The sequence below is a fragment of the Malurus melanocephalus genome, unplaced genomic scaffold (genome assembly GCF_030028575.1).
Source record: "Malurus melanocephalus ecotype Western Australia unplaced genomic scaffold, MMel_1.1 scaffold_26, whole genome shotgun sequence".
NCBI classification, from domain to species: domain Eukaryota; kingdom Metazoa; phylum Chordata; class Aves; order Passeriformes; family Maluridae; genus Malurus; species Malurus melanocephalus.
This window is the reverse complement of record NW_026623258.1, coordinates 3,206,069-3,218,156: the sequence shown is the minus strand read 5'-3', so window position 1 is coordinate 3,218,156 and position 12,088 is coordinate 3,206,069. Positions and strand designations below refer to the sequence as shown.

Below are 12,088 nucleotides of genomic sequence, written 5' to 3'. Positions count from 1 at the left end.
CATTAGAAGGACACAGAAACAGAAAGAAGTCATAGAGATATAAAGTTTCAGGTTACAACATAATTTTATCAATTCATATCATGATCAAAGGAAGGTTATATTTGGTTCATCTAATAAAACAAAGGTATTATGTATACAGGAGACCTTTGCTAACACAGTCTCTCAGAGCAATGACTGTCCAGATAGAAATAACTAGTAATAAAAAAAATGGTTAAGCAACCATTAATAACAACTAAAATTAATAAATAGTTTTTCTTCATTAAAATTAGTACATAATGATTCTAGAATTATAGATTTCATAGAATTAGTAATTTCACATATTTTAGTGCTTCATTTTGAAACTGGATACCTGAAGCAGATCTGTAACTTACCTGGAGTTGCAGTTCAAAGACAGCTGATAGGGACGACAGTCCAAGGCATAGCTCTGCACCACAGCCACGCTAGGGAGGCTGTACCTCTGAATAATGCCAGATTCTCTTCCCTAGACAAAAGCAATGCTGCCTTAGTGAGAGAATTTGTCCATCAGAAAACCCTTTAAAATGGTCTTATTTATATGTTGTTTAAGACAAAAGCGCTTTTGGATAAGTGACAGAAAATGAGTGGAAAGAGGGAATGTCACCACCCTAAAGTTCCAAATTCTGGTATTTAAACAACGTATTTAAGAAGCTACAATTGACAGATCTGCTTAAATCAGCACCGTTAAACAATTAGAGTCCACATATAGCCCACAGAATTTCAGGAGCCATGAACCACATACAGCCCAGGAGCCAATTTAGAGTCCATATACAGCCCATGGAATTTCAGGAGCCATGAATCTCCAGACATGGTCATATAACAAAAAAAGGAGAGGTGTGAAAAGATCCTTTGAGGTAAATCTCCTCAAAGAGTGCCATATGACAGCACCAGCCCAGGTCTGAAAGCAGGACAGCTCTGCTCATTGCCAACAAATCTCACCAGTTACTGCAAGATCAGAGCTGATTTAAAAGGAAATGCCATAAAATACAMTGATTATTCACAGGCTTGAGTGACAGGAAACAAATGTAAGTACCAGTGTGGTTTATGYTTAGTTTGACAAATAAAACATCCATTCCCTGTATCAAGATACCAACAGGCCTAAAGGAATCTGACATCCCTGGACTGAAATGATCACTGCCACTATTTTCTTGTTGTGTTCTGTAAAGTGAACAACGTATCTAGCTTGGTTAACCTACTATTCAACTCTTAYGCTGGAAATGAGTCAACATTAAATTTTAAACAAATGAAAACTTTATTCCTTCTTCTTTTTTTTCTCCCCTAAAGCCATCCCTAAGAKCCTCAGCATAGATCACCATCTTTGACTTTGTTCCATGTGTATACCCCATAGAATAAAAGGCAGATTAGTTCAGAAGTGTTAGAAAATTGAACCACTATAATATGCATTCAGCTTCAGCACATTTATCCAGATCTCGTCTCAAAGGCATTTCCTCTCATTCCTTTTATTTTAACAAAAGTCACAGATTAATTATGGTCTGAAATTAATTTTCTTATTCTTCAAGCAAAAACAATCACATAGTCACCTATTAACCATCACAGTTTTTCTGTTCATGCTTTCTCCCAGGACCCCTTGATTTTGTAAAATCCAGTCAAAGGTTATAACAAAAAAAACCACAAAAAATCCACACTGGAATAAGAAGATAAGAAAACATCAAAGTCTTTCTTGGAAGGTGGATAACAGGAAGAAACAGTGTTCATTCTCTCTCTTTGTCATGTTCWGTTAGTTTGCTTTAAAGCCTACATGTAAGTTTGTTCATCTAATGAGATCATTTTCCAKATTGGAACAAAAAATGAACCAGCTCTTTGGCCTGATTCAATACCTCACACATATGTATAATCCATAAGTGTATTCATYTGTATATAGGATAGTACCATACATTATACCATTAATATGTAAACAAACTTTGTAAATCTTTGTGTCTAGAACATACAGTGTCAAAGAGACTTCCCAGGACTCAGATTACAGAATTAAGTCCTGACCTAGACTTTATAAAATCCTATATAAAACTATTAACTCAGGCAACTAGTCTGTAATTAAACTGTAAGTACTCAGTGAATTAGCCCTCCTAAAGAAAGAATCCAGGTTAACAGAAGAAACTGTTAAAGCCACCTTTGAGGAAATTTAGAAAGAGATTTTGTCTGTTTAAGTTCTAAATTCAGAAGTGCTTTGAAATTATGACCGCTGATGAATGTAGAGCAGAAGAATTTCATGCCTACTAAGAACAAAAGGCAATTAGAAGTTGTGTTAATCATGTAGCTTACCATAAGYAGTATCTTATCAGATGCTGTTATTGCACAAATTGGATCTCTTGTTCTCTGAAAGTAYACAAGTGATATCAGTATCAGTTTTATTGCAAAGGTAAGAATGCTCTGCTAAAGAAAGAGTTTATTTAAATAAAYAAGAATGTTGCTAAGTATCCACATGAAAAGGGGCTATCAAACCTTGTCAGTGGAGAGTATATGGATGGTTTATAACATGAATAGCCTTTGCTATGGGAATCATGACAATAATATTAACAGCTTCCTTTCTTGTCCTGCCCCTTCCTCCARAAAAATAAGAAATCCAAAATGTAACAGGCATTTCACAGAAAACACAAGAAAGCAACAATCCCTGATCACAAAGGCTATTGAGTTTCAACAAGCTTGTAATTGTGTTGAAGGGTAGCTGCTTCTGACTATGATGACAGCAGGTATCTACATACKGTACCCCAGAATATACTTTTTATATTTTCCCTATAATTTGTTGTACATTTCCAGTAATATGCAATGACACAGCACTAACAAGAGGAAAGAAACATAACACTTATTTACAAAAGGCAGAAGTAAAAGAAAGTTTAAGCACAACCACTTCTACTAATGAAAATCTATGAAAATAAATAAATCAATGCTGACTACTGCTCTTTCAAAAAAGCTGCCAGTGACACCACAATAAACTAATTCAAAATATCACTCACTTCAAAAGCTCTGCTGTAATCAAGATGTCCATCTCCAGACCCTGAAGAGGTGTCATCGATATGATAGATCCTGTAAAGTTAGGAAAAAAAAAAGTGAGTCGAAAGAAAGGATAATCTTTGGCAGCATATAGGTATGTTCAATCCTTGGAGAAGAAACCATTTGAATTGGAGAATAAAACCTGTGCCTGTTCTTTACATTCCAAAGTATCCCCTTTGATAAACCTGCTTTGTATTGATATAAATATATGGCAATTGCTTTCACTTTCACAGCCCCTGATCTATAACCCTATGATCTGTAAACTTGCATCCTGCAACAGTAAGTTCCTGCAAACCATCAACCACTCAGTAGTTCTTTTCAAATACACACTTCCATATTTCTCCRGGGTCTTCCCCATAATTATGAAGAGTTTCACCTCCATATCCACAAAAACTTACGTATTACTCTATTATTGAATATTTACTCACAACTTCTCTTTTGCCTTAAARGGTAGCATTAGGAAAGATTTTAGAATGCTAAAATCATCATTAATGATGAACTRCAACTAGTTACATTTTTCAATATTTTTATCGATTTATAATCTTGTCCAAAGCTAGGACATCCAAATCCTACAACAAGGTAAATTATTACACCATGTTCAAATAATTACTCATTATTAGGGATACATGGTGACAGGAGATGGTAAATTTATAGGAAGATGATATAGTGTCCCTATGGAAGAACACACAGAATAACAAAAAAGAAAACCATAACAAAGTTGCAAGCTTGTGGAGGTGTCAGAAAAGTTAATGTCACAATTGAGCACCTGGGAAGGAAATATTTTGGAAGCAAAACAATGTTGACTTTGGCTTGTTTAGTTTGAGAGGATAAAAGTCCATACAGGATTAGTCGTCAAAGCCACAATCAGACACAAGTGTATTAGAGAAGAGCCAGCTGGACACACTGTGTTCTTACAGGCAATGACAGATAAGAAGCAGTTAAAGTTACCAGAGGGAATAGAGCTGCCTGGAAACTGAGAGAAYGGAGGAGAAACAGGAGAGGGGTAAAAAGGCATCAAGACATACAGCTCCATAAAGAAAGCACACAGCAAGCAAATKGAGACACTGAACAGGAACTAATCCAAAAACACCTAAGGGTTTTGGATAACAAACACACACTTGTTATAAAAAACTAGTATTTCATCTTACAGGCCTGCAAATCAACAAACCTGGTTTGAAAAACGAGAAGGCAAGGGTTTATATTTTAGACATGTCAGTATCAATGACATCAGTGGAGAAGGAAGAAAAATGACAATGCCTGAAGACAAACCTTTCTCTGCCTTCTTTCCTGGTCCGTGCCAGCTGATTGATTTCCATGGCTGTGAGCTTCTTGGCAACCCGATACTGCCAGATGTAAAATGCTTCTCTGGAAGCTGCAATCACGTGTGTTTTGGTCATTGTGACAAATAATGGCTCTGTTATAAAACACAAAGTGTTGCAAAATTGAAGCAGCAAGCATTGGAGTAGATGCAGATTTGTAAATTTTTTCTAAGATGATGAAAACATACTCCCATGCATTAAAGGCAAGAAACAATTAAAAAATCCACCCACACACCACTTAACAGCAGTTTTCATTAGCTGGTAACAAATTTCACAGGGCCTTGTGGCCTTGTCCAGATGAATAGAGAAATTCCATACAAATTCTGACTTTACAAATAACTTTTCTCCCTAYTATTTCAGCAAATTTTCATGTGTTAATGAAGAAAACATCAAATACATATAGAAAAACTTTCAGGTTAATGACCAGTTCAAGAACATCTTGAATCTCTGTAACCAGATCTATAAAATGCTTCCAAACCTGACATATTAAAGACTACTGAAAAGCTGATAATCTAGAAGAGACTCTTCTTCTTCTTAAAAACAGTTCATAAATTTTAAGTTAGACAAGACCTAGAAATGCTGGTTATACCTTAGCTAACAGCTGGGCCAAACAGCAATTATTTATCTGAACAGCAGCAAATTAGATATTTAGCAGACTGTAAGTTTTGTCTTACGTTATTGTAACAAAAAATCACAGTATAGGAATGCAGGGTATTTTCKTTACTTCATCCCTAAGCCCACTTAGAATATGTGCACAAACTGAGTATCTCATTGCTGCTGTCTATCGTCAGTGAGAAAAAAAAAAATCCAACAATAAACCCCCAAAAAAACCCCCACAAAACCAAAACAGTGAATGCACGTAAGAAGGCACAGAAAAATGAAGAAACCTAGTGTGCAAATCACTCAACGGCTTTAAATTCTGCAAATAAATCATTATGATACAAAAAAAAACCCGTAAATTCAAAAGATCTGTGCAAACCAGTCTGATAGTGGAACACTGAGTTATAATATGATGTAAGCACAACATACAATTCTTTTACAGTGAATCTTCTTTTCCCYTCTGTGTTTTAGCACAGAACAGAACTCTGGAGGGAGCTATCAGCCTGCCACATAGAAAAGCAGTGCTACAAGAGACAGATGGGGGAAGATTGGTTGAACAGATTTCATTTCTTTGAAACCAAGAGGATTATATAAGCTACCCGATGGCTGCAGAATACTTTTTAGTAAAAATGTCAGTACTGGGTAAGAAGGCTTAGTGATGATGCTGAACATGTGAGCAGCACAGTTGTTTACATTATATGCAAGTGAGTGTATTTCATGTACTCACAACACATTCATTTCAATAATTAGTCACATCCAAACTGAAGGATACAGTCTCCTGCTTCATCAAATACATTAATAAATTCCATGTATTGGTTCTGKTTTTTTTATTAACTTCCAGCTGTATGTGCCATAACAAGCAATGCTTTTATCCTTTAAAAATGAAACATGAGAATATCCTGACCCRTGAGGGAATAAGTTTTGCTCAAATCACAAGTTTTGTAATAAGCCTCATATTTGGACTCTACCTAGTCAACATGTGAGTACTTGTGGTCCAAGATAATGTTAAAACACATTGCCATGCCCTCATCTGAAAGCCGTGGGCATTCTTCACACTCACCATGTGACTCCCCATTTGACTTAGAGCTTTCACAGAGCCTAAACCTGCTCATTTGTGCACACTTTGAAATACCCCTGGGAAAAAGGATTGTTCACACAAGCTCTGTYGTGATCCAGAAACAGGATGGCAAAGCATCCACACTTTATCCAGGGGAATACAACCAATTAGGCATTTTATGAACATGCCTAAGACTAAACTGACTGTTACTGCCAAAGCAGACACACACCAACCCCTGACACACTTTCCTGCCACTTCTTTCACAGCAGCTCTAGCAGTAGCTGGACCACAGAGTAAGTTGGATCAGTTCATTCATCTAACTGACCTCAAAATTAAATAAATAAAAGATTACATTAAGTTGGATTAAAGAGAAAATCACAAATGTTGGAACAGGCAGGAATGAGCAGCCTTCCCTTCTTTGCAACAGCAGGCTCAGCAATGACTGGAATTAAGCCAAACAAAATCCCAGGGCACAGCACAGACACACAATCATTGGGATCAGATCCATTCCAAGCCACATCTGGAAGAGCAGCATCTCTATGTGGCAACTGATGCTTTTACAGAATTACCTGTATAACTTCAACAATTGCATAAAAGTGGGACACATGGCATTTTACTTTGCTTTAGCATTTTATATTGGTTGCTCATTGAACAAGAAAACACAAACAGAAAAATCTAGGGAGAAAGAAACTAAAATCCAAGTCTAGACCRGACACTATGAAATGCCTTTTTACAGAGGGGGTAAATTAGATTACATGTTCTAATTACATTAGAACAGCTTCCTAGAGAGGGGGTCAGTGTCTCAAGCTTGTCAGYRTGTAASAGGCATTTGGACAAYGCMCYTAGCAACATACTTTTGGCCAGCCCTGGATTGATCCTAGACTGGCTGATCCTTATCAGTCCCCTCCAACTAAAAGTATYCCATTCCACCTTCTCACCTCAGGGCCTTCATCACTGGGCTACACTCTGCTCCTAAAATGTTTTCCTTCTTGACTGCATAACAGCATAGATTCAACATGAGGGAAGAATGTCCTAGCCACTCCAAGTTTGGGCTGTTGGTGGGACAGAAAAGGAAGGAATGGGATTTGTCATTTCCTAAGAAAGAAAATATGCTCACTTCAATCCCTTCAGGCTGGGGAAGATCTAGAATCCCTGTTGAGACAACTGGTTTAATTACTAAAATTTCCTTTAGTGCAGGGAAATACCATCTCATACAGCAGAATTGATTTACCAGCAGGTGCTGCTCACCCRAGCATCAGTGCCCTTCACAGAACCCATGCTGTGATTATTAAGAAGACAGAAATGCAAGCACCTAAAGGCTGAAGGAGGCGAGAGATTTGGACACTCCTCTGCTCAACATTTCCACAGTGCAGCAGCTTTCCATGCTCAACATGAGACTGTTTAGGTCTTCCTGCTGATTTTGCAGATATCCAATTTCAGTACTAATGTCTTAATTTTCACACATTGAAAATAWGTGGGGAAAACATTTAAACAGATACTTTACTTTTCAGTAACCAAATACTGAAAAGGACTAAACAAATCATCCCCATCAAAACATATCCAACATGTGAAACAACTGCACTTTAAATTCTCCCTGGCCCTCCTTTCTCTTCTCACCTCATTTCTCTTCACTATTCCTTCATAAAGCCTCCTCGCTGAAGGAAAGAAACTTTCTTTCCTATATATCCAGGAATCTTGAACCTTCTACAATGTCTGCATTTCATCCACACACACTCCATCTGACTTGAAAACTGTTAGAAAACACCTGCTTCAATGTCTAATCTTCTTGTAAAAACAGTAGACAAAAAGCAGACTTAATGCATGATTACAWTACTTCACATGAAAAGGCTGAGACACTTTCTACTCTATGAGAYAGGATACACAAACAAGAAAGACAAGTAATCCCACCTAAATCTGATGGAAAGGAGGCAATCTGACAGACACAATACTACACTGTTGTTTTCATACAAGTCTGTTACAGGCTGTTGCTGAGAAACTGGAATGAACTTAGTCTAATCAATAAATCTAYCTAAATTTAGAGCTTCATTCAAGTGTCTCTACAAGTGTTGGCTCACAAATGGAAGAAAATGTCAGTCAGCAGCAGGGACAACTGAACATGTTGGGACATGTGGGACAACTCATGAACAACCATAGTTTACAGAACATAAATATTCAAAATCCATTATAATTTACACTAAAAGGATCAATACAAGTGCTGTTTCACACATAGTTCAGTCATCCCAGTTAAGGCATCCATCCAGGAGGGAGGCAAGACACCTGGGCATGACTCCAGCTCTGCCTTAATCCAACTGCATGTTGGTCAGGCTGTTGGATTAATTTCACTGGGTGCTAACACACACTTGAAASATAACTCAACACTTCACTATGTCACTGCTCCTAAGCACATATAAGAAGATGATATAATCCAGCCTGAGTGACCTTTTCTTAGCAGATACCATCTGTTGTGTTTCCATTAAAAAGATATTATATAACAAGATATTTAACCTTCTGTAGTTTATATTTAGTGATTCATCAAAGGACTTTGACAGAATGCCTGTGAGCCTCTAAAACAGCACAGAAGACTGTGTTGGTTAATTTTTCTACCAGAGTAGGATGGAATGCAGTTATGTTAGACAATAAAGAAAAGAGTATTTTCTTTTTTTATGGGCTAGCAAACACAAGCTATTGTGAAGGACCTCAAACACAAGGCACAGGAAGCATAGGAAGCAAAACGCCTTTGGACAAAATAAAAAGCAGCATGAGGAAYAGCCTCAAAGTGTAACTACCCATCAATGTCTAAAGAAAGCTGAAGTGATGGCCCTTCATCAGACAATAACTGATTAATCCTTTTCTGCCATCGTTAGCAGAGACAAGCATTAGAAAGCTAATGACATAATTAAAAATTCAACAGAATAGAGGAAATAAGCACTTCTTTTTTTGAGGCTCTCTTGAACTGCTGGCTTAGAGCCCAACAACATAAGATTTACATCTCCTGAGGGTGAATTAAACATTGCATAATGTCACAATTACTTTGTCATTAGGAAATTAATAACGCTCTGTTGGAACAGTATTATAAAATAGTATACATTGACAATTCAAACAAATTGTGCCTTAACACATTCTCAGATGCATTATTTAAATACCCCATCAGCTACAAGCATTCCTAGATGAGCAGTCTTTTTTCTCCACTATCCATCCCCTACCAAGACAAAGTCCAAGAGACTTTGCCCAAGAGGCCTGCAAAGCACAAGTCTCAAGGAGGAGTAAATCCTTTATGCTCAGTAGAGCTGCAGGTGATTCTTGTTCCAACAAGGGGCAGTCTGTTAGAAACCAAAGATAGTGTGTGTATCAATTTTCAGTAATTACAGCCAGTCAAAAAATATGGTTTGTACTCATGGCAGTGAAGAGCACACAGATACACTCAAGACAGGAGCCCACAGATACCAAGTGGTCTGCAGAGGCCATCCTACAGCACAAGAAGTCATTTTTCCTCAGCATTTACGAATGTCAAATAAAGTAACAACCTAAGTGTATTTATGTCACTCTGAAAAATGGCACATAGAACTCCAAAACAAGAACAACAGCTCAAAACAAAGCTTACCTAACTTTTTAGGGAAGGAATTTAATGCAACAATATATCAGCTTACTAAAAGAAAGTAACCTGAAAAACTGTACTGGCAGAAAGAAGAGCAAAAAWCCAGAATTTCACAAACAGATAATAGCATTTTTCAAAAGTCAGTAACACCCCTCCAATTATCTTGAGCAAGAGATAAGTTAATTTTACTTTTTACCTGCTTCTATCTTCAACTATTAATAATGACTCTCACCTGATGATTGATTTAATCCCATGTTCTTCTTTTATAAACAGAACAAAAGGACAATGATACAATGGTTTTGTTAGAAATTATATATCAACTGGAATCTTAGAAGAACTTCCAGAAAGGTTTTCTGCCCTTAAGGTTTTACAAGGTCTTCGCTCTCTATTGACTTCTGCAWGACCAAACAGCTGCTTAAGTTCAGCATGCTGTCAAACTGGAACAATTACACTTCCTACTGCCAAGAAGCTCCAACTGTGATAAACAGCATGATATACTGTACAATAGGACCTTGACTATGTACAGCTGTCAACCTCCCATACAAACTGACCTTATGTTGTAAATACTTCAAGTTGTTATATAAAGTTGCATTTTCAAATGTTACAAAAAGAGGAAAGTAACCATGATGAAACCAGCACAATGTGTTCCAAAAGAGTTTCTTTTATAGGCATTTGCTTTTCAATTTTGCCTTCAATCCGTTCTGCAAGTTTGGAGAGGAGTCTTACAGGATGCATATAGTTTTTTTAAAAAAGGTTGAATCTTTGGCTTAGTTTACCATCCAGCAATGAAAGACTCACTTGTAATGTTTTAGCTACTGAGGCTACAGAAATTTTTCAGGACTCAAAAATGTAAATATTTCTAACCTCAGGTATTTGCCTATCTATGAGGCTGAAGGTTACAATGCCCAGCGTTTTCAAAAGTGAACTCACCCTAAGAAAGAGCATTGCAAATCTATGCACTAAACTGGTTATCCAACACTGCAGGGAACAGCAGCAGACTGCAGAAAGCTTTGTTATGCTACAGGAAGAGATTGTTTAATATCTTCAGCACAATTCAAATAAAGTTGGAATAATGAAAGCATTTTTCAGTTAGATAGCCTTTCTTTTTAACTGTTTCCAGTTACTGAAAAAAATTCTTTTCTTGCATACAGGCAGCTGTAGGAGATGGGTCATACTGGCAGAATCATAAAGAAACCATTGTTTATAATGTAAATAAAACTCTCACAGAYAGATTAAAAAAAGTTCACATAAACGGAACACTAGAAAAATGCAAAGCAAAGAGTTTATATGCAGAGTAGAGGTGTACATGCAAAGCTAATTTTAACAGTGAGTGGGATTCATCTCACCTAATTTTAGATATCTGACAGAGATGAGCTGGCTGCCCTGGGCTTCTTCGTACCCAACAGAGAGCAAAAAGACCCCCTTCACGAATGATTCACACAACTTATTTTAGATGTCAGCTGCAGAAATGAGATCTACTCCTTCTAAGTTCCTGAATCCTCCTCCCACCACCCCAATCCCACCTGAAAAGTAAGTCCAGGGAACTACAACGCACATACAGTGTGGACATCTGATCAGGAGTGGAGACAGGACAGAGGGGACAGAACAGGCACCCAACTCACACCRCTGTCACCCATCACATCATCTTACTTCAGTGCTTATGTTGTTGGAATTCTGTTTGGGGTTTAGGGGTTTCGTTTGGTTTTGGGTTTTGGGGTTTTTTTTTTGGGGGGGGGGCATTGTTTGTTGTTTTGTTGTGTTTTTTCTTCCATTCTTGATTTTCTTTTTTATATTGAACTTCCTGAATACGTTATTCCTTAAGATTCTTATATGGCACCCCTTTTGCAAAAGGTGACAAGAAGACATCAAAGGGACACAAACAGAAATGAAAGATCTAAACTACACAATATTTCATACACTTTCTATAGGACAAAGCAGTCAAACTCCATCAGAGCATACTCTTCATTTCAGTTATGATCTACAATATATGGCATGAATTTCACAACATATGTATGACTCACAGCTGATTTCGCCCACTATCACTGAAAAACTGAACATTAGAAAATKATATTTACAGACTTAGTTAATAAATAACAAAGAACAAAACTSTTTAGAAGCACTGGTTGAGGAAAATAATCACCTTTATGATCTCAACTATTTCTAGTCTTTGGTTGRTATTTTTYCTACCTATATTCTGTGAATTGTTGYTCTTTCCRYGTCTAATAGYTCTTCACCTTACTTTTCTCATCATTTCTATCTTACCAAAACTTTACTAGATACTCTATGTATCAATTTTATTAGACAGAATAGCTGTTTGTTTGTTAACACCAAGTATGAGTACTATGGCTTGGAATTAGCTTCTCTACTTGGAATTAACYTGGAATTAATTTAATCAGAAGAGTTTCTTTTTGCAGAGAAGATAAAAGAATGGCTCTAGAAGGCCTAAAAAACATCATGTGGCTTCTTGTCAGAATAGAGTCTTCTCTCTCATTC

At 37.0% G+C, this 12,088-nt stretch overlaps 1 protein-coding gene across 1 annotated transcript in view; it reads right to left on the bottom strand.

Moving 5' to 3' along the window:
• The window catches only part of WDR35 (WD repeat domain 35), a 41,761-nt gene that overhangs the window by 14,700 nt on the left and 14,973 nt on the right, over positions 1-12,088 (bottom strand). Inside the window, exons 12-15 of the mRNA XM_057390455.1 lie at positions 4,294-4,438; positions 2,988-3,057; positions 2,296-2,349; positions 372-481 (exon numbers count right to left, since the gene is read on the bottom strand). Of these exons, the coding sequence (XP_057246438.1) occupies positions 372-481; positions 2,296-2,349; positions 2,988-3,057; positions 4,294-4,438 (379 nt within the window). The remainder of the gene's footprint in view (positions 1-371; positions 482-2,295; positions 2,350-2,987; positions 3,058-4,293; positions 4,439-12,088) is intronic.